Consider the following 23,847-nt stretch of genomic DNA (forward strand, 5'->3'; position numbering starts at 1 on the left):
TATACATACTTCTTCTACTAGATGCCCACAGATTTTTTTGGCTTCAAAGATGCCGTCTAAATACATAGCACGTCGCAAAAAAAATCTGAAAAAGGCCAATTTCGAGCAGAGTTGCATCTTCAGCAAATCGTCCCATCATGTTTGTCTCAGTCCTATGCAAACCCTCAAATAACAGCTTCTAAAACGTGTTTTTTTGTACGCAGTAAATACTACTGGTGTTCTACTGATTAAAACAATGGCGTCTTTCCCGAAAAATGAAAAAAAAACCAAAACAAATAAATTGTCACAGTGCGACACATGTATTGTATATCAGTGAAAGACACGAAGAGCAGGGGAAAAAAGATGTTCCAACGACTGTCGGTCTCCATTAGACACAATGCACACATCATATTTTTATGTATATGCTGGTACTTTATTTCTTCATTAGCATCTCAAGTCACTAAGCAGGTTTTAACCGTATGCCCGTTACCATTGTTTTTGGGTGAGTTTCAATTCATATACACTGCTATGCTAGCTTGGTGTTCCTGTTTCATTGCATACAAGTATCAGAAATTTTATCACATATTTCCCAAAGGCACATTTCCAGAATATTATGGCAACGCTGGCGACAGCAATCGTATGATGAGAAAACCATCCAAATTAAGTTCTCTCATTATATCACCTTCCAGGCCAATTTTACAAACAGTTTTGCCTTTAGGTCTCTTCCAATTTGTCGGGAAATATTTTGGCCATACAGCTACTTCTTTGGTGCCTGTTTCTACCGTTGCCAGCATAAAAACGCTTTCCCCTATGTTTATTCTTTTACTTCAAAAGCTTCTAAAGATTTCCACTTTGAAAGTTACATTAACTCTTACCTTTAGTTTATGCACATTGGTTTTTGGGGTTTGGATTATTGTTCAGGAAGACAATCGTTTACCCGCTTCTTCCAGTGATCTAAGGGAATTCTCTAATTATGGCATCATATGCGCTGTCATATCGATGTTCATTTTTGTCCTGCAAAATATATATGGTAAGACTGTGTTTACATTCAGATCTCAAAAGGATGGTGCCCAAACTAACTCAGGATCTTCCCGGGAAGATTCCCCTTTACCTATCTATGAAAAATCTAATGAAAGACCTGCCATGCAGAATGTACCTAAATCGTATGACAAATTGACTTTGATGATTTACATCTCCCTCGTGGGATTTTGCCTATCTTTTTGCTGGTTTATCACCTTAGAATTCCCTATATTATTCAAATACTTCCTTGGAACTGACAATTCGGTAACTGTGATTCAATCTTTTCCCGTGTCTTTGCTTTTATTGAACGGAACTTTCCACTTCATTCAAGCAATGATAACTTTCCACTTATTAGGCGAAGTCTCAACTTTAACATATTCGATAGCCAATCTTATGAAACGGTTTGCCATTATTGCAGTTAGTTGGGTCTTTATTGGAAGAAGAATCACCTGGCTACAGATCCTCGGCTTGGTTTTGAATACATTAGGATTGTTTCTCTATGAACGATGCACGTCGCAATCGAAAACGAAAATAAAATTTCGCCCTGAATAATCAATATTACAGGTTATGAACTAGAGATAGATTTCCCTTTTTTTGAGAAAAAGCATAGATATAGGGCTTATTTTCTGTACATTATGTAGATTTTACGTATAACGATAAAAGTTTTATAACAACTAACAGTCATTCGGGCTAACTCGAAGTAATAGCTCCATACTTTTCTCTTTGTTTTCTTTTTGCTTCCTCTTTGATGGCTCGTGCAGTTTCTGGGTCCAGTTTTTCCACTATGATTGGGAAAATGACAAGGGCGATTAATGTAATGACACCTGCCAATTTCCAACGTGAATTCAAGATGCTACCAACTATACCTGTGGAAAAGATACTGACATTCCTTGCTTGAAAATACGACCTTATTGGTGCTTTCTGTAAAATTTCCACTTGAATGTAAGGGTCTACAATCATAGATTCTAGTTTTTCTGGATACGTTATATCCTTTGATGGGAAATTCTCCCTTCCAAAAAAGTTCTTGAATGCGTTCAATTGCAATGTGCCATTTTCTAGGTTCTGGAACTCAATAAGAATTCTATTCGGTTTCAAATTGAAATCCATGGATGCTGGATACATAACATAATATGTGGTTGCATTAACACCTTGGTTTAGGGGAACGTTTACAAACTCAAAATTACCTTTATCATCTTGAAAGGTAGTAGTAGCTGTGTAAGGGTATTCCGTTGAGAAATTACCGATCTGATAGAGTTTAAAACTTGTTCTTGTTAAAACAAAGCCGGTGATATTATTTGCTGCTAAATCTAACCTGCCCTTAATGGTTCCTGCGACTGTAGCATTAATTACAGATCCGAGTACGCATAACAGAAGAACAATCCGGGAAAACATTTCTGTAGCGCTTTCTTAAGTGTCCTCGAATTGCTTCTTTAGGAATGTCTGGTGACTCCATTAATTCGTTGATCTCCATTTCCTTCATAATTTAATCCTAAAATCCTCGATGTTTTTCAGGACTATTTTTTAACAATCAAGTTAAGTGCGTGGTGTAAACCTGGCGCCTTACATCCTTTCACCACACCGTAAACGCTTAATTTAAAAATGTATTTTTTTATGAATGCTTCGAGCAGTAAAAAAGATGGTAGGACGCACAATTGCTGTTTTTTGTTCTTGGTCTATATAACAAGCAACTTTTTTCTAATTAACCTCACAACTTATCTTCTTGAATAAAAAAATCAACTAAAAGCTATAACTCATCGATAATAATTAAGAATGGCTAACGGTACGTGAAAGGGGTGATATCCTGTTTAAAACCATTTAGTTATTCTTTTATCAGATGCAGACTAGAAATGTGCGGCGCGTGTTTGTGTTACTGTAGTTTTGGATTTTCGGATATGAAATACTCTTAACTATCTTTTAAGAAGCTAAGTAGCGTTGCTCATGTCCATTCCTGAACTTTTGTGATTCCGAGTACAAAATTCTGAGCTAAGAGGTGAAATACACTTCGTTGGCCTAGCATTTTACGAATCCACCGTTTTCATTTTAGTACTGTATTATCTGAAATTAAGAATATTCATCTTAAAAAGATTGTAACTAAATGGTTGTTAGATAGTGACTTTTCATTCGCTTATTATTTTTAATAATCGGAAAAATCCAAGGAATTTCATTTTTTACTAACAACTATACCTCTTATCATGTATAGACCTTGTTCAAGCTCGTGACAATTCCCAAGTATTCGGTGTTGCAAGAATCTTTGCTTCTTTCAACGATACTTTCGTCCATGTCACCGATCTATCTGGTAAGGAAACCATCGCCAGAGTTACTGGTGGTATGAAGGTTAAGGCTGACAGAGATGAATCTTCTCCATACGCTGCTATGTTGGCTGCCCAAGATGTCGCCGTCAAGTGTAAGGAAGTTGGTATCACCGCCGTCCACGTCAAAATCAGAGCTACTGGTGGTACTAGAACTAAGACTCCAGGTCCAGGTGGTCAAGCTGCTTTGAGAGCTTTGGCCAGATCCGGTTTGAGAATTGGTCGTATCGAAGATGTTACCCCAGTTCCATCTGACTCCACCAGAAAGAAGGGTGGTAGAAGAGGTAGAAGATTATGATTTGCTCTTGCTACTTTGTTCACGCAATATAGAGTTCATATCTCTGCTTATTCATTTTAAATATCATTGTGTAATTAATAATACCACAATACAAGCATTTTGCATATCCAAACTTGTACTTTAATCATATTAAGTAAACATTACTTCCTTATTTTTTTCGAAAATTTTAAAAGTACAAATATTAGTATTTAGTAGGAAACTAAAAAAATGTATAATATTACGCATGGGGTAAAAATTATGAGACTATGGTTTGTTTGTTATGTTATATAAAAGTTATTGAAAAAGTTATTTTAACGAATAGCTTAGTAAACGAAACCCAAAATCTTACCAGAGACGTGCTTTCTTCTGGCTTCTTCATGGTCCATGATACCGGCGGAGGTGGTCAAGATGACGTAACCGAATTGTCTGGCTGGTAACAAGTTAGCAGTCCATTTTTCAACATCACCAATCTTGACGTTAAATCTTGGAGAAATAACACCACACTTGTTCAATCTACCGTTTAATTGAACAACAATCTTACCAGATCTGTGGTCATCAATGTATTCGAATTCACCAATGTAACCATGCTTTTGCATAACTTGCAAAAACTTGATAATGACCTTGGAGGATGGTCTAATCAAAACTTGACGCTTACCGGTCTTTTCAGCGTTGTTAATGGCATTCAAAGCATCAGCTAAAACAGAAGATCTGGTCATTTTGGATATGTATGTTGTTCTTTACTTTTCGAAATAATGGTTTAAAAATAGTTTAGCAATAACAAATATAGCAAAGTAAGAATTAAAGCCTATTAATTTAGATTATCCAAGTTGAGATTGACTAGCTGCAAACAATGTATCCAGAGAATATTTCACTTTTCCCAGAGATTACCTTACCAGTTGTAAATGCGCGTTGCTCGCGGCCTATTCTGCAGATGTGCGGTGTTAGGATGTATAAAAACAAATCACCCAAATATAGGTGGCGTGTGTGGGTTAACGGGACATATTTAGCCGTTTTTTTTTTAGTTTTTTTCAAAATTATGCATGATGCAGCTCGTTTTTTGCTCCTGCCCGCTTTAAGCCCCGTCGGCCCAGAGAACTCTCACTAAAGGGAAAACTTAGGCAGAGAATTCCTCTTGCCGTTGGAACCAAGGCAGGCCTCCGCCCCCAGTAAAGGAAATCCCTTCCCCTCAAGCCCTGCCCGGCCTCACTAACGCAATTCGACCTTTGCCTATCGGAAATTGAGAACTGTTCATAATTCTGATAGATACTTTAAAATTTGTATTTAATATAATTGCTACATTTTTAAATATATCTATATAATTTTCAATTTTTGAAGATACTAAGCAAACAAACACAGATAGATAAACATGGCTGTATGTTAAAAGGATATTATAAACCATTGTTAGATGCTTCGGTAATCAAACGTGAATAGCGAACACCTCTGAGTATTTTAACATCAAAAACTTGGACCAAAAACGGGATATAAAAGCAAACCAATAGATACAGAGATTCATAAAAATGTTTTATTGCTATTAATAGGAAACATATTTGACCAGGACTAAGAACTGATAAAAAAGGACCATAAATATCTTTCCCATGTAGTTGAAAAATTGGTTAAAAGATAAATTGTTGAAAGACCTGGTTGTTCCATCTAGTTCGCATTTACACGAATCCTTTTGATTAATTCCGTTTAACGAAGACTTCTGATAAGTTTAAAAGCCCGAATACCGTTACTAACATAAATTTATTACTGTTCACTTTGTGTGTGCATGATTTTTCTCGTTTTAATTAGGCTCAAAAGTCTTTCAGAACCAAGCAAAAAATGGCTAAGGCTAAGAAGCAAAACAGACCATTGCCACAATGGGTCAGATTGAGAACTAACAACACTATCCGTTACAACGCTAAGAGAAGAAACTGGAGAAGAACTAAGATGAACATTTAAGCGAAAAACATTTCTATGTTTAAAGTCTTTTGTAATTTGTCTTCCTTATTCTCAATATATATATAATAATAGTACATTGTATTCAGTCTATATATATATTATAATTTAACGGTTGTTATCTACTACATCTGTAAATAATATCTTTGAGGTTTCATAATAGAAAAGTAATATTATTAAGTGTTATATAGTTTGTGTTACATGATGGGGCGCCCATACGCCTTCTAACAACGTGTCATTGTGTTCTTATTTATCATTAGCATTATTTAATACAATACAATAGGAGAGTCCGTGAGCAGGTAGGCACAAAAGCGATTGAGTGATATAACTTTTCTTTTGTTCGATATCATATAAAAAATTTTGGTTTGGGCCCAAAATCATCTTCCTGAATGATGGCGCCTGCACTACGAGTCATTTCCACGTACAAACATTCTTCAGTCTGTAAAATTTGATTTGCAGTGGGTCTCCTCTCATAATTGGGTTCTATCATCCATCGAACCATTCTTTCGAGTGACTCGCCATCTATGAGGAACTTCGGTACCCATGCGGGAATTTTGAAACTTTTATGCAGAACCAGACCATTTTTAGTAGTAGTGATATTACCTGTTGGAGTGTTATTATTATTATTATTATTATTATTAGTAGTAGTAGTGGTAGTAGTAGTAGTGGTGGTGGTGGTGGTATTAGTAGCGGTAGTAATAGCAGTAGCAGTATTGGCGGTGTTGTTGTTGTTGCTGTTGTTTGTAGTGTTTTCTCTTTCAAAATCAAATATATCATTGGTATCGACTTTCGTAGTATCTGAAAACAATGATTCTGAATGGATATCCGTAGAGCTTAACCGCCCTGCGTCTGACAAATCGCCTGATCTTAGCTTGTGCCACGCATTACCATTGTCCGGCAATATAACGTTCGCAGCAATTTCAACAATCATTAAACCTAGGGAGAAAATATCTGCTTTGTAATCGTAAGTGCAATCTGAAATTATTTCTGGTGCAATGTATTCTCTATCGCCTTCATTTTCAAAACTTTTATCTTCTAAGGGAAGGTGAGCAGCCATTCCAAAATCACCTAGTTTCAAATTACCTTCAAAAGTTATCATGACATTGGCTGGTTTTAGATCTAGATGTACAATGTGACATGATTCGTGGATGAATCTTAGCGCTAAACTTAACTCCACTATGATTTTCCAAATTCTCCAATCTTCTAATCTCATCTTCTTGGCAATTACTTGTTCTTGTAAGAATCCGTCCAAATTACCATTCTCACACAACTCTGTCATAATGTAATACGAGTTTTGAAACTTCCACGAACTAATGTAGTCGATGATATATTCCTTACCTTCTTGGTCCGACGTGATTTGGTTCGTTACTTCGTTTAGTATTTTTATCTCTAGCAAAATGCGTTTCAAGGAGTTGTATTTATTCGGCTTAATGGCTTTAATGGCATATTTTTTGTTTGTTTGAGCAAATGTAACTTGGTAAACAGTGGAAAATTGGCCTTTGCCAATAGAATGCACATTTGTAAATTTTTCAAACAAATGAGAATCTGGATTTGTAGATAATTTGTTCGAGGAAATTAGACGCCTCTTAGAATTTAAAGGGGAGGAGTCTGTGGAAGATATAGAATGCGTCTCTGCGTTTGACTTAGTTGGTACCGATGCTGAAGATAATGATAAAGGTTTCGTTTCATAATGAGTTTGTGGTTTTGCGCCTGATATAGATTTTCGCCTAGTTGGAGTAGAAATCTCTTCATCGGTGTCATTGTCGTTAGGGTTACGAAGTTGACAATGCTGGGTGCTTTTCCTGATTGAATGGTGGCTTGATATTATAATAGGAGGTGGGAAATTTTCGTCTGTACCATACAGATCGTCTTTAAATTGTTGTAAACTGTTCGTTAGCTCTTTGTTTTTTAAAATGACAGAATTCCTAGTCCTCTTGATTTTTTTGAATTTGTTGGAATGCAATGTCTGTGGAGAATTATTTGTGATCAAACTGGTAGTAGGGGACAGAATGTTGCTATGACTATTGTTACGGTCATGTGATTGGTATTTAGTCTCGCTTAATGGGGATGAGTCTATGGCGGATACATGAATGGAGGGTAAAGCTTTGGAAGATGGAGAATCTGAAAATAAAAGATCTTCGTGTAAATTGTTATCGTCGACAAAGTTCAAGGGAGACACGCTTAGTGAAGAGGATATGATTTTAGAATTCGAAAGATGGATATGATGATGGTCTCTTCCCTCTACCAAGGGAGATTTTTTGACTGGTGTTTCTGGTATTCTTAGTTTTGTAGGGTATAAAGAAGAATCCCTGGACATCTTAGATATGAGTCCCGAAGAGGTGAAGACAGACTGGTTGGGCTTAGCAACGGTGTATGAAGAGGAAGGAGGGTTACTATCATTGCGACTCTGGTTTGCGGGGAACCATCGCTGGTTCCACTGCCCAAGGAAGCTGGGACTGCTGGTCCTGTCCATCGATCTCTTGACAGTAGGCGTAGCAACATTATCGGTTTCGTTGAAGGGAGACCATCTATTTATACGGGAATCCATGGTTTCTTCCTCTTCTTCCTCCTCCTCTTCGTCATCATGGTTATGTTCTTCTTCGTCTTCTTCTTCTTCTTCTTCTTCTTCTTCTTCTTCGATCTTACCTAAGAATTTCGAGTTAGATTCTGATAAAGCGGTATTACTTAACGACAAGTTCAAAGTACCCGTACTTCTCGTCAGTTTATTGTTCGAGTACGGATAAAATTTTAATTTATTCGTCGGAGTACTCCCTCCTACAGCACCGTCGTCCTCATCATCCTCATCAACCTTTTTCCCAAACGCCTTCTTCCCCATGAACAGGGAGTCCTCGGTGTCAAACATTTCAAAGTCCTCCTCATCCTCGTCCAAAGAACTCATTTGTTCTCTTGTGCGCGTATTTGTTTACTTTTCCCCAGCACTGCTCTATCTAGACTATAAGGATTTGGCTAATTTTCACCTTTTCACTGATACAATCACACAAGATGCTGAATAAGATAGTCACACCAGGGCGCCCTTGGTGAAAGTTTGCTTACCACACAGACATACACGTCTATATCAGTTGTGTTTATTTCCTATCCAGCATTCTTTCACTTTTCTGCTTTTTTCGCGTCGCGTCGCAAATWSMAAAAAAAAAAGAAAAAAAAAAAGAAAATTTAATCTTTTCGCGTTTAGTATTACCCGGAGAAGTGAATATATATCATCACGTGATCCTAAGAATGCTAGAGAGGCTTATGAGTGGATTGACTCCCACAGCAAATACGGACGACCCCTTATCTATCGGACCCTGATTCTCGAGCACATGTTAAGGTTTTCATGGAGTTTACAACCATTTATAATAAATGGTTTTTTCATTCGTTTTGCAGGATCATTTGAAACTTGGAGCCAACCCTTTAACACAAGCATTTAAGCAAATCGCAGGATATAGTGGCCGCCAAATCGTGCGCAGTTGAGGAGAAAAAGCTGCTGAACTTTATCGCTGGAGTCGCAGCATTGCGGCGTTAGTGCTCGTAATACGGCAGTAACCTGTCTTGATGCAGACCTTTGCTATTCCGTGCGTCTTAGTGCCTTATTTTTTTCTTTTCTTTTCGCGCAATTTTTTTATTCTCATCTGTGAGGGGCAATTGACAACTATAAAGACCAAAATGGCTCTATAGTTTTATCTATATGGTGGTAAAAAAGTAGCGTATATCCGCAACCACTAGCATACACGGTTTTGTTCAGTTTGATCGTAACCGATCGCCATACTATAACAGCTTCGAAAACCTAATGTTGATCAGGCTGAAAAAAAGAAAGATCCTGCAGCTCCTTTTCAGCGCGGTGGTGCTGGTTGTATTCTTCTGCACTGTACATAAAGACGCGTCCTCTAGTTGGCTCGATGCCAGCAAGTCGAGATTGTCAAATCTGACTGGGTCCAGCAACAGAAACAGCTTTTATACGTTACTGGTTGATGCTATCGTCAAAACCAAACCTTTGCACGCACACCCCGATTTGCGTGAGCTGCACGCTGTGGAAGGGTGTGTATTTGCGAACAACGTGGCTGCTCATGATACTTCGCACGATGATAGCCTGAGTTACGAGAGCTTGAGTAAATGTTACAAGCTGAATAGAACGGTACTGGCAAATTTAGCGGATATGCACAATGAGTTTACGGATATCTTATCAGGAAAGCTAAATTACTCCACCTCGCAAATAGAAGCTCTTTTTCCCGAATCCGAAGGGATAGTCACCATCGGAGGTGGGAAGTACTCTGTGCTGGCTTATACGATGATCAAGAAACTTAGACAAACAGGCACTACATTGCCTATTGAAGTCATCATTCCACCGCAGGACGAAGGCGACGATGATTTTTGTAAAAACTGGTTGCCCAACCATAACGGTAAGTGTCTTTATTTCTCGGATATCGTTCCTTCGACGTCGTTGCGTGATCTGGAACTCACCAATTTTCAGTTAAAAGCCTTTGGGTTGATAATTTCCAATTTCAAGCGCATAATCTTCATCGATGCGGATAATTATCCAGTGACTAATCTTGATCTTGTCTTCAACACAACATCCTTCCAAGATACTGGGTTGATTATGTGGCCCGATCTTTGGAGACGTGTCACTCCTCCTGCCTTTTACAACATCATAGGTTCCACCATCAACACTAGCAAAAGAGTTCGTTTTGTCAGTGATGATGTTTCCCCCGTGTCTCGTTATGATCCTTTCGTCAGCAAGTCAGAGGAATACACGTCAGAGGAGATGCAAGACCATTTCTTGAGACACGTTCCTTTACATGATATGGATGGTACCATGCCAGATTTAACTTCTGAATCCGGTCAAATGGTTATCGATAAGGTTCGTCATTTCCACACACTGCTATTGGCATTATATTATAATGTCTATGGGCCTAGCTGGTATTATAAAATGCTCTCTCAAGGTACTGCAGGCGAAGGTGACAAAGAAACCTTTATTGCCGCCGCCCATGCTCTGAATGTACCATATTATCAGATTAAAACCAAATTTGAATTCGATGGCTTTTTTTATAAAACGAACGATTACCAAGGCCTTGCTTTGCTCCAGCATAATTTTGAGCAAGATTACAAGCAATATCAAAAAGCCCAGGAAAAGGTTAAAGCTAACATCGATCAATATTCCAAACTGGATTTAGACTATAACTTGGATGATGGTTTCTTGAAAACTTTGATGTTAAATGATGATGGCTCTGATTTGGATATTATGTTTATTCATGCAAGTTATTACAAGGCGGATCCATGGACTTTGTTCCGCGAAAATAGGTTTATTAGTGCCGATGGTAAACAAGTACGCRGATTCTGGAAACCGCAACGGTATGCAATGGATTTCGAACTATTTTTGTTTGACGATATGAAAGAATCCTTCTGTACTCCTGTGAAGGACAAAGTTATAAAATTCAAGTATTTCGAGGATAAGATCAACACACCCAAATGGGATGAAATGTGCAAATACTTGGCTAATCATGTTGATTATTTAACGAGCACTCATAAAGAATTTATGGAAAAGAAAGATTAAAAACAACCAGTTATCCAATATTAATAGAATAATAATTCACCATTCGCCTGTATAGTAGAATGTAGTTTATATACTTACAAAGAAAACGTATATATGTTGTAAAAAAAAAAGGAGGAACACTTATTCGATGGTCTTCAGACAATTAGCTGAAATGAAAAGAATCGCTCCCTTCTACCATTCCCTATCCAGAAACCTAGAAAGCAAAGTCCACCCAAACCAAGACCTGTTTTCCACCGACGAAGATGCAGTACTTGATGAGCGGTTTGACGGTTCTCGAAAATTATCATCTGCCAGTCGTGAAGGCGACGAGGACTCTATATCGACGTCTGAAAATCTGTCGAATTCAAAAGGCAACGAATAATACCTGAAAATGGAGTCACGCTGTGGGAAAAACGATGGTATATCATCATATAGTCTTTCTTGACGGTATATCAAAAGAGGTCCCCGGGATTTTGTACGGCGACAGGTTCTTAAAATGGGATACAAGTCTCTTGATAGCTGTTGCACCGCAATTCTTTGGCTGTTTGTGAGCTTCTTTAGTCTTGCGGATGTGTGGAGTTCCATTTCCCTGAAAGAGGAAACCGGGAACCCCTGAGTGGTGCTATCGTTTGGCTGAGATACATTCTGTCGCAACCCATTGAAGAAGTGGCTGCTCAAACACCACTCATCTATTCTATCGGAGTTAGTAGAATATTGAATATTGCGAAGATTGGCGCCCGGCTGGTCTGATGGTGGTGAACTTTTAGTACCGCTGCTAGATATCGATAGTATAGCAATCTCGTCGGAGGGAACTTCAAAGGCACTACTTGCAGGCTCCAGCCCCTCATTGTGACTAATGGCAGTATATGAGCTCTTCGGCGAAAGTTCAGGGTTATTGATAACCCGTACATCATCAAACGACTCTAGCCTATGGAAATCAAGCTCAAAATTCCTCCCAGAAAACTCCACCATCTCAAACGGTGACACCTCATCATGAACGCTGCTGTCACTCCTGCGCTGGATGCGAGTAGACCTCAACCCGCGTTCTACCTGGATATTGTTCATGGCCGCCATCGCTACGTTATGTTACACGCCGACTCTTTACTTCAAGCCCGAATACCTCGTCCGTCAGCAACACTTAGACATAACATAATTATGCTCAAGATCTATTATTTAAAGGATTGGTATTATGCGAGGATTGCGCTACAGCCGCACGTGGGGCTTCCGTGTAAAATGATGAGGTGCATCACAATTTGAACCTTAAAGTGGTACTACAAAGGGAGGTAAACACGGCCCATAACAATTTATTGTGGCACCCCGGCGACCACGGTTATAATCACTCGTGGAATCATTCTCTGCGGTTCAATTTACAGACATTCTCACTTCTTGTTTTAGTTCATCTTTTCTGGCCACTGGTTTCGCCTAAACAAATCGTCGTTACCCGTGCGTTATACAATGAATAGTTCAAAACCGTCTTTTACGGTTACGAAACAGTTGGTATGGCCCGCGGCAGCTAGGGTCAGGCAGGTCTGTATCGAGGCCGTTGTACTGGAATTTAGCATATTTCCTCATGGCGTTACCGATGGCAGAGTATAGTGCACCAGACGGTGTCAATAAGAGTTTTGTGCCAATACCCGACGACCCGAGGTACTTGACCACAGAGGGCAGAACCACAGGCCCCAGTGACCATGTACTGAACGCTGGACAAATTGACAGAGACAAGCCCTCAGAACCCAAGAGGGTACAGGGCGGAACACAAATGACGTACTTGGGTCAGCTGCGTACGCAGCTGACGGGTCTACAGGACGACATCAATGAGTTTTTGACTGAAAGGATGGAACTAGCCAAGAACAAGAAGAAGAAGGCGGACGCAGACGAAAAGCGGATACAGGAAGAGATCAACCAGCTGCTGGACGGTGGCGACACCGAGGAGGAAGCCGATTAGCTAATGGTGTGTAGTGCTGCAGTATGTGTATAGGTACATAGAGAAGCCCATCTAATGGTAGAAATGACGAATAAATCTCCGTGTCAAGTGATACTCATCTAGCTTTGGAGCGTTAACATGAAGAAAAATAAACACACGATTATGGCAATACATTTGAGAGAAATCGATCATCTTTAGAAGAGACCGATTTTCAGCTTGAGAGCTTTCTGCCGGTTTGTTGTTGGTGTTAGCTGTGTTAGGACTCGTGAAGATGGCAATTAAACCAAGAACAAAGGGCAAGGCGTATTCGCCGAAATCGACGGGGTCTCAATGGTTTAATAGAATTGGTTTCAAGCAGAACAAATATGGCACTTGTAAATTTCTATCAATCATAACGACCTTCGTTTGCATTCTTTACTTCTTCTCCAGCCGATTCTATCCAATGTCTCGTTCCATGAGTGTATCCCATCCTCCATCTCATGGACTCTATATTAACGAAATTCCTGCTTCCAGCCGATTGATCTTCCCACATGTAGAGCATTTACCTGTATTGAAGCAAATTACTGTAAAGGGGCTTTACAATACAAGACTGGAAGTGGACGGTACCAAGAGGTTGGTTTTAAAAGCCGAAGAGAATGCCTTAACCGATGAAGAGAAAAAAAAGACCACAGATCAAGTTCTACTGGTAAAGCGCTCTTTCTTGGACCACGGTAAATTGGTATACCGTAAAACCAACGATGCTCCGAAAGTGGTTGTGGTCACATTGATAGATTTCGAAAACTACGATATGGAAACCGTTATTCGAATTGTTCAAAATAGAGTCGATTATGCTCAAAAGCACCAATACGGTGTTTACGTCCGTTGGATACAGGAATTTTTGCCCGTTTTGGAGAACCAAAATTTGGATCAAAGCTATGACTTCGTTAAGCCATTGATGATAAGAGCTGCCATGCATGCTTTCCCAACTGCCAAATACATTCATTTTGTTGATCAAGATGCACTATTGATGAACCTTGACCTTTCTTTACAAAAATACCTATTGGATCCTAAGATTCTGGATCTGGCTTTACTAAGAAACGTTCCAGTCGTGGCTAACTCAAACATCAAAACGTATAATCATTTTGATTTGAATTCAGCCAAGATCATTATTCCCCATGATACAGATGGTAATATCGATACATATTCCTTCGTCGTTGCTAATGACTTCCATGGCCAAGCTCTGGTAGACTATTTGAATGATCCACTGCTAAGAAATTTTCCATGGGAAACTAAAGGTGATAAATTTGGTTATGCTATTGGTCACCTTTTACAATGGCATCCTACCTTACTGGGCAAGACAGCAATTGTTATACCAAAGGTCTTAGCAAGTCAACACGATGCTTCTTTGGATTCAGAAGGCGAGGCAGGAAACGGTGCTTCCAGCGGCGACGCGTACCATTACAATGAAGGTGATTTGGCCGCTTCCTTCAAGGGCTGTAGGTCAAGAGGTACATGTGCCAGCGAGATAAGAAACATGTACGAGAAAATTAAGAAATCCTGATAACTGTATACCCTAACTTAGTCTTAAACTGCCACCGTGTATTTATATAAAAAGAATAACAACAAAAAAAAACAAATAACACTAATATTTTTGAAGATAAAGAAACTAATCGCACATTCTTTATCTTTACTGACGCGCGAAAACGCGTCAATTTTATTTTATTTCTTGGCTTTTTTTTTCTATTTTTTTCACGAAGAGTTTCAGAAGGAACAATACCAAAAATGTTTGAAACAATGGACAACTAAAAATACTACGTAGATCTCCTTGGGCATTTCTATATTGCACTGTGTGGCAAGAGAGTACACGTAGCATGGAATTATTCAAGCGCGAAGAGGAAAAGACGATCTCGACGTTAAAAGCCATTATTTATGGTTGTCAAACATATGGATCGATACCGCATCATTTACATGAACGTTTAACAAAGGTCGTCAGTGCTGCTAGATCGATCGTCGCTACTTATTCATTTCACGGCTCAATCGGTGGTATCTCAGATGTGAGGGCCTATCTCTCAGTTTGGCTTAAAGATCTGGGAGTTTTACGTTTATATCAAACGATTCTATTGGAAAGTATTTCCTTGATACTCGATCCAGCTACACCCAACTTTAGGAAATGCTCGGAAATGGATGATTTTCCGCATTTGATTATACGCATTTACTCCAGATTAGAAGGCTACCAGAACCTTATAAACGATAAAATATTAGCCAAGTTTTTTGTAGACTTTGATTTTACATTTAGGGCCGTATACAATAAGGCAAACTGTACCACTTACACCTATGATAACGTTCATCTTATATCGGACGAAGCGTATCCATTGGTTGCGTCTATGAAGATAAATCCTACGCATGTCATCAAAAGAGGTTATTTTAGACTCTCAATCCCGACATTAAACGTTTCCGATATATTAGTCGAGATCCTTCATATACCCGATGGATTGGCATTTTTCAAAGTTTGCTCTGGCAATCTGCCCAATTCGGATGATTCTATCAAAACTATTTTCAACAGCGTTTCTGAAGAGAATCACCAAATCCTAGAATTGGGAAAAAGTTTGCTGTATCCGATTTTCAGGATTGGAGATTTAGAGATCAACAACATTAATGAAATCGGAGCAGTGATAACGTTTTCCGAAGTGGAAAACTTAAAATTGGAAATACTTAGCCTGGATCAAATCTCATGGATAACACAATGGAAATCGAGTTTCCAAAAGTTCGCAGCAAAGGCGGCTAATGACAGTACATTCATCAAAGGCCACATGAGATTCAATAAACTAAACAACATTGATGAAATTAATATTGGGCTAGGCCTCAATCTCGATGTGGAGGCCCAAGGAGAGAACTTCGTACCATTCTCTGCAGAAAACAAAAGATCCTTGCCCTCAAATACAGTTTGCTCATTACACAGGTCAAAACCTCTACAAATTCCTTTATCGTTTGCTATTCAAAACGATTTTGATGATATTTCTTTGAAGGGGCATATATCCCTCGATGAAGATATCAGTGATGAATCTATTAGTGGTTTAGAGAGTAGTATATCAGACTATGAGTTTCATGACAACACGTTTGGTAGTTACCAATCAATTTCTTACCCTTCTACGGATGTAGAAAATAACTCAATGGACATGGTAATCACCGATGAAAACACTGTCCTTTCTATCAAGAATGTTCGAATAAGTCATTGGTCAAACAACTCGTGGAAAAAAATCTCTTCGGCTCAATTGCAACTCAGTGTTATTCGACTACGTATGGGAAGCTTTATGGTAGCTCATGACCCTGAGTTCAAGAATCTCCACCATTTGATTATTCGTTTGAGTGATGATATAAAATGTACGCAATCAACAAAACAGGACATACAATTACGTGTCCCACCAAACGAATTAATGTGCACCTTGACCGGCATTCTGAATATCAGGTCTAGCGACAACGATAAGTTACTACCATTATTAAACTTTTATACGACATGCCATGTGGAAACTATGTCACATTCAAGCACCATGGAATCTGTTTCAAGTGAAGTTTCCTCTGTTTCATCAGCGATGGAACACAGGCATTCGATACTGAAGTGCTCTTCAGTAATAATACCCCATACTTTGACGCAGGACGTCATCGATTCAACACTTGACTAGATCAATACTCTTTGTCGATAATATATGTTGCTTATTTACAAGATTTGAATATATGCATGTATATATATTTCTAAAATATAGTAATAGAATAAATATGAAAACGGGATAGATTATTGCTTAAAGGCGGCTATGGCGGCAGTATGAATTTTCCTWTTGATGTCCCTTTTGTCAACGTCATGAGTATCTTCAACCTCCCCCCATCTTTCAATTTGAAAGATGGTTTCCAAAGTGGCAGCACGAACAATTTTTTCCATGTCAGTTTTCAAGCCAGGGGGTAGATTATCAGAGATTTTCTTGTTTTCCATTAATAGCACACCGCAGATGAACGATTTGGTAGTTAGTACAGTTTTCTCAAGGATAGCCAGGTCCCATGGTGATAAGCTGTTCATGTAGTTCATAGCCGCGTCCCTAACTACATTTGGCTGTTGGTTACCTCGTAACCCATGGATATCAGCATCTAAAACCTGTAAATGAATGTCATCATGCTGGGAAGAAAATTTGGATAGGAATTCTTCGGTTCCTTTAATCAAGGGCAAGTATAACTCATTTTGGGCAGCACGTAGTTTCCCTTCAAACTCACTCGTGGGCGAAAACACTAACAAGGTATCAGTATCCAAATATCTTAACAATTGGTCTTTAATAACATCACTATTACCACCGATCTTTGCGACCAATTGAGGATCACAGCCGGGTTTGTTTGTCATTTCTAAATCAATGCACCTCGACACTAATGAGGTCAATGGCAAAGAGTGCGTTTTGATCGAGAGACTGGATAACGATGACCATTCTAGTTTTAATAGGTATGCTAAAAGAGACCTTGTATCATCAATTAATATACCGTTTCCTAGGGGAGTCTTTATAGTCTTCCCATCTAATTGTAATGCAATTTTTCCATTTTCAGCGTTTCTATTCAATGACACCTTTTCCCAGAATTTTTGGGAAGTCTTGCTCAGTCTGTTTGTCTCTGTAGGTGAGTTATTTTCAATTGTATTGTCTGTGCCCAATGGCTGAGCGTTTAGTGAATAGAAACGAGGGATTGTCGATCTAATTGACCTGGCAACACAGTTCCCGTATTTCAGTGATGTCAACATTTGGGGCTCTTGTATATTTGCTTGCTACCTTCTAGTATTTTTCTTTTTATTTACTCTTTTCCTCTACCTTAAATTTTTTTGTTTTCTCTGGAGATAGAGTTTAAGAAATGATAAATCAAAAAGTAATGATATGTAGATATAATTCTTTGAGACAACGAACCCAAGATAAAAAGGGGACAGGCAAGAAGTCCAGCAAGGAGTAGAACCCGTATAGCATATATTCACCAAGATGTCTCAGATAGCACAAGAAATGACAGCGAGTTTAAGAAACTCTAGAACGCAACTAGACATGGTTAACCAACAATTAGCATATTTGGACAGACAAGAAAAGCTGGCTGAACTAACAAAAAAAGAACTAGAGTCTTACCCAACGGATAAATTGTGGAGATCCTGTGGAAAATCGTTTATCTTGCAAGAGAAAGCCAAATATGTCAATGACTTATCACATGATGAAAATGTTCTTTTAGAACAAAGGAAAACATTGAAGATAAAGCAAAACTATTTAGAAACATCTGTTGAAAAGACTATAGAAAATCTAAAGGCAATGATGAAGAATTGATATAAGAGTGACAGCTATTGGTGTTTTTGAACGGGAAAATTAACATGTGTCGCACTGAAGACAAGTATTTTTTTAATTAGTATTATGTTGTAGAGGTAAAAGCATAAAGTTTATATATAAATGTAACAGCACAGTTGTTATGAAGATATCAATTTTGTAAGCGAAGGGCTCTTGTTTAAACGGCGCTGTAACCACCTCTTTGGGTAGTGTTTCTACCCAATATTTTCGAGACAACTTCTCTACAGAATTCAGGTAAGGAAGTGAAAAATTGAGTAGAGCGTTGGGTGAACTCGGCACGGAAATCTTGGAAGGAGCCACCTCTGGTGTTCAAGAACGATACGACCATCAGGTATATCAATGTAAACAGTAAGGCGTATAGGAATAACCAAGTAAACCATGAAGCACCGCTTGATTTCTTTGCTGGCTTCTTTTCCTCCTTGTCGTCGTCGCCCTTTTTCTTGTCATCTTTGCTCTTCAAGCAACCAGAGGGACCCTTTATGGTCAGCTGAATTCTTTTATCGGCCCATGTGGTGGAAACCAGTTCGTCTTCTTTCATGTTGTCATTGCACTGGAATTCCAAGACTGCGTCGATGACGTTGGACCCCCATCTGGTGCCCTTTAATGACAATGACAGTGCATTCTCAGTTTCCTCGACGCCAAAGGGTATGTTTCTGTTAAAATCAATAATCTGAGTAGTGATAGCATCCTTGTTTTCAGGCAACATAACACTCGTTAGGCCACATAGCATATCGTCCTTATCACAGCCTTCGGGGGAGTCTGCAGTATGCTCCTCACAAACGTTAACCCACCACTTTTCAGTGGTTTTGCTTGGCGGGGTGTCTCTTTCTGTAGAACCCAGCGTGCTAAATTGACTCACTTGGTACTTTTTCAATACATCGTGCTTCTCACAGGATAACGACTGGGCCACTGCAATTGCACAGGCAAAACCGCAAATCCAACTCTTTGATACCATTTCGTCAGTGTTTCTTCTTTGTTACCTATCCGATTGACAGCCCATCTCGTATTAAAATCTACTATACACCTTATGCCACTATTCTCTTGACACCCGTCCCTTACGGAAAATGGAAACAAAATAATATACCGACCTTTTTTGGTTTTACACCTGAACATTTTCAACCCAAACATAATGTTTTTTTCAAAAATTGTGTCGGATTATTTGGCCTGGGATTTTTCAGCGGTGGAGTTACACGTTGCGTTCCTTACGCTGAGAGAACCATCGTGCAGGCAGAGAATGGATACCAGTTCCTGGCTCTAGTGCGTGTCCTCTCCGAGCAGAACCCCCTATGTTCCAGTGCCTCTGCCTAGGGATTCTCCTTTCTAGGCAGAAACACAGTGGTGCAACCTGCGCCGATCGCAGTGTGGCTAATTTTCATTGGAATGTTGTAGAGATGGCATGCAGAGATGCTGGGATGCTTGTCACTCAGCTTCGAGCATCGATGGATGATGGGTAACTGCACGGCATCTGAGTGTGGGTTTGGTTGTAGCATTGGTATTTGTCAATTTTGTATACACCTTGAGGTAGTAGTGTAATGATGTGAGCAGCCCTTAGTAGATGATGGTACTTGTTGTTTATAGTAATTGTTTCTTTTTAACGTAGTTTGTCTTTTTCACAGGTTTTTCTAGTTAGTTCTCATTGTGTTCTTTTATAGTCAAAACAACAGATCAACGAAACGAACAAATTTAAAATGGCAAGATACGGTGCTACTTCAACCAATCCAGCTAAATCTGCATCTGCTCGTGGCTCTTACTTGCGTGTTTCTTTCAAGAACACCAGAGAAACCGCTCAAGCCATCAATGGTTGGGAATTGACCAAGGCTCAAAAATACTTGGACCAAGTTTTGGACCACCAAAGAGCTATCCCATTCAGAAGATTTAACTCCTCTATTGGTAGAACCGCTCAAGGTAAGGAATTCGGTGTCACCAAGGCTAGATGGCCAGCTAAGTCTGTTAAGTTCGTTCAAGGTTTGTTGCAAAACGCAGCTGCCAACGCTGAAGTATGTTTAAAATGATACTATTGTGGAAATATGATATGAAAAAGAAAATGTTGTGCCAACTATAAATCTGAGTTTCCATGTGCTACGTCCAGGCGTGTATGAATCTTGCATTGAGAAAGTAAGATCCCGTGACTCAACTATTGAAAATTATCCAGAGACAATGAGTAAACGTTAAAATTCGCAAAATCCTGTTATAGCACTCAATATAATCACCTGTTTTTTATCTTATTTCTTTTTTTTCTTTTCAATATGACATTACAAGATTACTAACAAGATTTTATAATATTACCACTAATATTATTGTTTTTTTTCAGGCTAAAGGTCTAGATGGTACCAAACTATACGTTTCTCACATCCAAGTTAACCAAGCTCCAAAGCAAAGAAGAAGAACTTTCAGAGCTCACGGTAGAATCAACAAGTACGAATCCTCTCCATCTCACATTGAATTAGTCGTCACTGAAAAGGAAGAAGCTGTTGCCAAGGCCGCTGAAAAGAAGGCCGTCAGATTAACTTCTAGACAAAGAGGTAGAATCGCTGCCCAAAAACGTATCTCCGCTTAAACGCTTTTTACCTTTTAAAATGAATATTTGATTTTATATAATTATATACTAATTTCTTTAGACCAATACACAAAATCAGAATTAAATCAAAAATAACACAATAAACAGCCAAGCGGCTTTGGGATATTTAATGTAGGTTTTATAGGTAACAAAAGACAAAAAAATATTCTAGAAATGAAGTAAAAATAACACAATTATAAACACATATCTACATGTACATATATTTATACACATCTAGTAGATTCTAGACGAGTAAGAAAAAAGTGAAGAAGCCGAGTTGAATGATTTATCATTCCTACACTAAAGAAATAACCCCAGGAAAAGAAAAAAAAAGTGATAAAGTAAAATGAAATTGAAAGTATTACCGATATAGAAGAATTGCGACAATAAAAACGGCTTTCTTTGTGATCCCTTTTATGCCGACCAATATCTGTAAAATTGGGGTGCTTCGATGGAAATCGGTTTGACGTCATTTTCGTTAGATGTGTTTTGTTCATTAAGGGCCTCGCCTGTTTCAATATTGGACTTTCCGAAAGGATTCTTTCCAATACTTAAACTTTCGGGTTTGGATAACATGTTTCGAAAGTGGTTTATCTGCGACCTGATTTCGTCCCTATCCGCCATTGAGCTATTATCAATATTGCTGTCCGATATTGAATTCAAGCATTTGGTTAGGACGTTAACAATCTTGTTGGAATTCTGATTAAAGTTCAACCTTTGGATTAGTAGGTTTTCTTGTTGTCTTTCTAAAGTTTTCCTTTCCAACTCCATAAAACTCTCTATTTTTTTCAAGTGATTTAGTTTTGAGTCTAGTTTTTCCATTTGCAATCTGATCAATTCATTTGTTAATAAATTCATTTGTCTCTCCTCATGGGTGGCAAAAACATGGCTTCTTAGGCCCAACGATGATAGAGCAATTTCTGAACCTTCTTTAACATTTTCAAACGATCCTTTATCTGAAATTTCCTTCTTTTGAGATTCTATTGTTTCTTCAGATTGGATGGCTCTTTGAGTCATGGCTTGTACAGTCTTTGGATTGACTAATCCCACCAAAAATGCTATTGTTGACAAGACCGGATTCTCGCCCTTAGAAAACGGCAAATGAGGAGCATACTTCAATGGTCCCAATCCGCTTTCATTAGCGCCCTTGGTATTGCCGTCACCGTATAAAAACTTATCTTCAATCGGTAACTGAAGAAAGCGCAGGATACATTGTTCGGGTGACTTAGTGCCTACATGCTTAGCCACTTTATACCAGTCAGCACCAAATTCCTGTATTCCCTTTAATAATTTCTGCAAGTCTTCCTTTGACCAATTCTTGTCAATTTGTTCCAGAATTTTTATTTTTTTCAGAGGACGTGAAGTTTCGTCGTATTCCAATAAATTCTCATCAGACTCATCAGGTGATTTTTCTATACTCTTATTGCTTTTATCGCCATTATCATTATCTGGCGTGTTCGATAAACGCGATATATCATCGTATTTTCTTTTACTTTCCTTCAAATATTTATACAAAGTACTTTCAGAATCGCTAGTGTTCATCATTTTTTTAAGCTTAGCCATGTCTGGTAATTGTACGGATGGTTTGTAACTTTCGAAAGGGAAAAGTCCCCTGGGGGCATCATGCCTTGTGGAATATTGAGATGTTAGTGGAGGTTCTATGTTCTTGGGTAGTAGCTTAGAATCGACCTGGTAGTTTATTAGCCCCCATTTAGTTAAGAATTTATGTAATCTGAATAATGCAGCAGCATCACCAGAGACATTTCTTCTCGCCGTTGTGACACTAAAGTATTCATTTGGATTCAATCTATAAGAATTTACCATGAAATTTCTATATCTCATGTAGACCTCCGGTGTCTTTGATGGAATCCTGTTTGTGAAAAATTCAGGTAGCGACTGAATCTCAATGGAATGAATCTTGTCTAGACTAAACCATTTAGAATAACTTGGAATAACAATTTCATGTGCTTGCGGTATATCGAACGTTTCTGGTTCTGTTTTAGTGGTGAGCTTTATTTTGGTTTCGGCATCTTCTGGGTGGCCATTTATATTATCCTTTGCATGCTCGTTTCCCTCTTCGGTTGCATCTTCTTTTTCATTGATATCTTCCGTTTTATTTATAGTTTCTTCCTGGACATTTTTATGCGCATCCGAAATTTCAGATGGTGTTTCAACGAACGACGAAGCATTATCTAACTGTTTGGTCTCACTCTTTGTATCTCCAAAAATAGAGTTGTCGGGACTCATCATCGGTTGGTCATCATCGTCTTCGTCTTCGTCCTCGTCCATATCCTCTGCCTTTTCAGTTGGCTCCTCCTCTTTGACACTGTCAATTTCTTCATTCTCCGTTGCTCCTTCTTTCGTCTGTACCTTTTCTTCCTCTATGTCCTTTATGTCATTACTCGAATCTTGTATCACGCCATCCTTCTTTTCAGCAAGCTTATTGTTATCCTTCTCCACAGAATTAATAGCTATATCGGGAGTGTTTGTCTCGTTATTCGAAACAGAGCTCTCTGTTTCGCCAAACAAGTTATCGCTATCATTATGATCTTGGCCGAACAAAACCTGATCGTCGTCTTCTTCCACAGAGATTGTTTTCGGAGGGTCCGGTTTACCTTCCGCTATAAACGGTTGCTGTGCTGCTGGCACTGCTGCCACATCGCTCCCCGCGTCGCCCGTGTTTGTGTCAGCCTCTTCATCCTTCGAAGAATCGCTTTGTTGCTGCTGCTTCTCGTCGCCAAGGTCTGTATTTGTAGTAGCAGTTGTCGTCACGTTCGTGCTGCTGCTATTGTTATTGCCATCACCTTGTTCAATAGCGTCCCCGGCAAGTCCTGTCGTGGATCCGTCGCCCAGCGTACCTTCCATGCTTGCTAACCGTATCACAATTGGTCTCTACACGCGTCTCGATGTGCCAAAACCTCACACCATACACATCCTTCTATGTTTCCTCTTGTATCTCCCACGCAAATTGTTTTCGTCTTTTCGCCTA

At 38.9% G+C, this 23,847-nt stretch overlaps 16 protein-coding genes across 16 annotated transcripts; 9 read left to right on the forward strand and 7 right to left on the reverse strand.

Annotated features, from left to right (window-relative positions):
- Window positions 1-297: 297 nt before the first annotated feature.
- Window positions 298-1,551, forward strand: DI49_2838 (uncharacterized protein; the record flags this gene model as incomplete). The annotated part of the gene is made up of 1 exon (XM_018365944.1): window positions 298-1,551. The coding sequence occupies one exon, from the start codon at window positions 298-300 to the stop codon at window positions 1,549-1,551; it is 1,254 nt and encodes a 417-aa protein (XP_018221150.1).
- Window positions 1,552-1,689: 138 nt separating this feature from the next.
- SOP4 (Sop4p) lies at window positions 1,690-2,391 on the reverse strand (the record flags this gene model as incomplete). The annotated part of the gene is made up of 1 exon (XM_018365945.1): window positions 1,690-2,391. One exon carries the CDS (start codon window positions 2,389-2,391, stop codon window positions 1,690-1,692), a length of 702 nt encoding a protein of 233 aa, XP_018221151.1.
- Window positions 2,392-2,769: 378 nt separating this feature from the next.
- RPS14B (40S ribosomal protein uS11) lies at window positions 2,770-3,606 on the forward strand (the record flags this gene model as incomplete). Its single annotated transcript, XM_018365946.1, has 2 exons — window positions 2,770-2,779; window positions 3,200-3,606. 2 exons carry the CDS (start codon window positions 2,770-2,772, stop codon window positions 3,604-3,606), a joined length of 417 nt encoding a protein of 138 aa, XP_018221152.1.
- A 302-nt stretch (window positions 3,607-3,908) lies between these two features.
- Window positions 3,909-4,301, reverse strand: RPS22A (40S ribosomal protein uS8; the record flags this gene model as incomplete). The annotated part of the gene is made up of 1 exon (XM_018365947.1): window positions 3,909-4,301. One exon carries the CDS (start codon window positions 4,299-4,301, stop codon window positions 3,909-3,911), a length of 393 nt encoding a protein of 130 aa, XP_018221153.1.
- A 650-nt stretch (window positions 4,302-4,951) lies between these two features.
- Window positions 4,952-5,526, forward strand: RPL39 (60S ribosomal protein eL39; the record flags this gene model as incomplete). Its single annotated transcript, XM_018365948.1, has 2 exons — window positions 4,952-4,957; window positions 5,377-5,526. The coding sequence occupies 2 exons, from the start codon at window positions 4,952-4,954 to the stop codon at window positions 5,524-5,526; spliced, it is 156 nt and encodes a 51-aa protein (XP_018221154.1).
- Window positions 5,527-5,869: 343 nt separating this feature from the next.
- SWE1 (tyrosine protein kinase SWE1) lies at window positions 5,870-8,422 on the reverse strand (the record flags this gene model as incomplete). Its single annotated transcript, XM_018365949.1, has 1 exon — window positions 5,870-8,422. One exon carries the CDS (start codon window positions 8,420-8,422, stop codon window positions 5,870-5,872), a length of 2,553 nt encoding a protein of 850 aa, XP_018221155.1.
- An 888-nt stretch (window positions 8,423-9,310) lies between these two features.
- Window positions 9,311-11,071, forward strand: MNN5 (alpha-1,2-mannosyltransferase MNN5; the record flags this gene model as incomplete). The annotated part of the gene is made up of 1 exon (XM_018365950.1): window positions 9,311-11,071. The coding sequence occupies one exon, from the start codon at window positions 9,311-9,313 to the stop codon at window positions 11,069-11,071; it is 1,761 nt and encodes a 586-aa protein (XP_018221156.1).
- Window positions 11,072-11,242: 171 nt separating this feature from the next.
- ATG36 (Atg36p) lies at window positions 11,243-12,124 on the reverse strand (the record flags this gene model as incomplete). The annotated part of the gene is made up of 1 exon (XM_018365951.1): window positions 11,243-12,124. One exon carries the CDS (start codon window positions 12,122-12,124, stop codon window positions 11,243-11,245), a length of 882 nt encoding a protein of 293 aa, XP_018221157.1.
- A 496-nt stretch (window positions 12,125-12,620) lies between these two features.
- GON7 (chromatin DNA-binding EKC/KEOPS complex subunit GON7) lies at window positions 12,621-12,995 on the forward strand (the record flags this gene model as incomplete). The annotated part of the gene is made up of 1 exon (XM_018365952.1): window positions 12,621-12,995. The coding sequence occupies one exon, from the start codon at window positions 12,621-12,623 to the stop codon at window positions 12,993-12,995; it is 375 nt and encodes a 124-aa protein (XP_018221158.1).
- Window positions 12,996-13,245: 250 nt separating this feature from the next.
- Window positions 13,246-14,514, forward strand: MNN11 (alpha-1,6-mannosyltransferase; the record flags this gene model as incomplete). Its single annotated transcript, XM_018365953.1, has 1 exon — window positions 13,246-14,514. One exon carries the CDS (start codon window positions 13,246-13,248, stop codon window positions 14,512-14,514), a length of 1,269 nt encoding a protein of 422 aa, XP_018221159.1.
- Window positions 14,515-14,824: 310 nt separating this feature from the next.
- Window positions 14,825-16,633, forward strand: RBH1 (Rbh1p; the record flags this gene model as incomplete). The annotated part of the gene is made up of 1 exon (XM_018365954.1): window positions 14,825-16,633. The coding sequence occupies one exon, from the start codon at window positions 14,825-14,827 to the stop codon at window positions 16,631-16,633; it is 1,809 nt and encodes a 602-aa protein (XP_018221160.1).
- A 110-nt stretch (window positions 16,634-16,743) lies between these two features.
- On the reverse strand, window positions 16,744-17,724 carry ATP12 (ATP synthase complex assembly protein ATP12; the record flags this gene model as incomplete). The annotated part of the gene is made up of 1 exon (XM_018365955.1): window positions 16,744-17,724. One exon carries the CDS (start codon window positions 17,722-17,724, stop codon window positions 16,744-16,746), a length of 981 nt encoding a protein of 326 aa, XP_018221161.1.
- A 229-nt stretch (window positions 17,725-17,953) lies between these two features.
- PFD1 (prefolding complex chaperone subunit) lies at window positions 17,954-18,283 on the forward strand (the record flags this gene model as incomplete). Its single annotated transcript, XM_018365956.1, has 1 exon — window positions 17,954-18,283. The coding sequence occupies one exon, from the start codon at window positions 17,954-17,956 to the stop codon at window positions 18,281-18,283; it is 330 nt and encodes a 109-aa protein (XP_018221162.1).
- Window positions 18,284-18,458: 175 nt separating this feature from the next.
- Window positions 18,459-19,256, reverse strand: ATG27 (Atg27p; the record flags this gene model as incomplete). Its single annotated transcript, XM_018365957.1, has 1 exon — window positions 18,459-19,256. One exon carries the CDS (start codon window positions 19,254-19,256, stop codon window positions 18,459-18,461), a length of 798 nt encoding a protein of 265 aa, XP_018221163.1.
- Window positions 19,257-19,989: 733 nt separating this feature from the next.
- On the forward strand, window positions 19,990-20,858 carry RPL17B (60S ribosomal protein uL22; the record flags this gene model as incomplete). The annotated part of the gene is made up of 2 exons (XM_018365958.1): window positions 19,990-20,298; window positions 20,613-20,858. 2 exons carry the CDS (start codon window positions 19,990-19,992, stop codon window positions 20,856-20,858), a joined length of 555 nt encoding a protein of 184 aa, XP_018221164.1.
- A 414-nt stretch (window positions 20,859-21,272) lies between these two features.
- SWI3 (Swi3p) lies at window positions 21,273-23,723 on the reverse strand (the record flags this gene model as incomplete). The annotated part of the gene is made up of 1 exon (XM_018365959.1): window positions 21,273-23,723. The coding sequence occupies one exon, from the start codon at window positions 23,721-23,723 to the stop codon at window positions 21,273-21,275; it is 2,451 nt and encodes an 816-aa protein (XP_018221165.1).
- Window positions 23,724-23,847: the final 124 nt, after the last annotated feature.

This window comes from Saccharomyces eubayanus, chromosome X, assembly GCF_001298625.1.
Source record: "Saccharomyces eubayanus strain FM1318 chromosome X, whole genome shotgun sequence".
NCBI classification, from domain to species: domain Eukaryota; kingdom Fungi; phylum Ascomycota; class Saccharomycetes; order Saccharomycetales; family Saccharomycetaceae; genus Saccharomyces; species Saccharomyces eubayanus.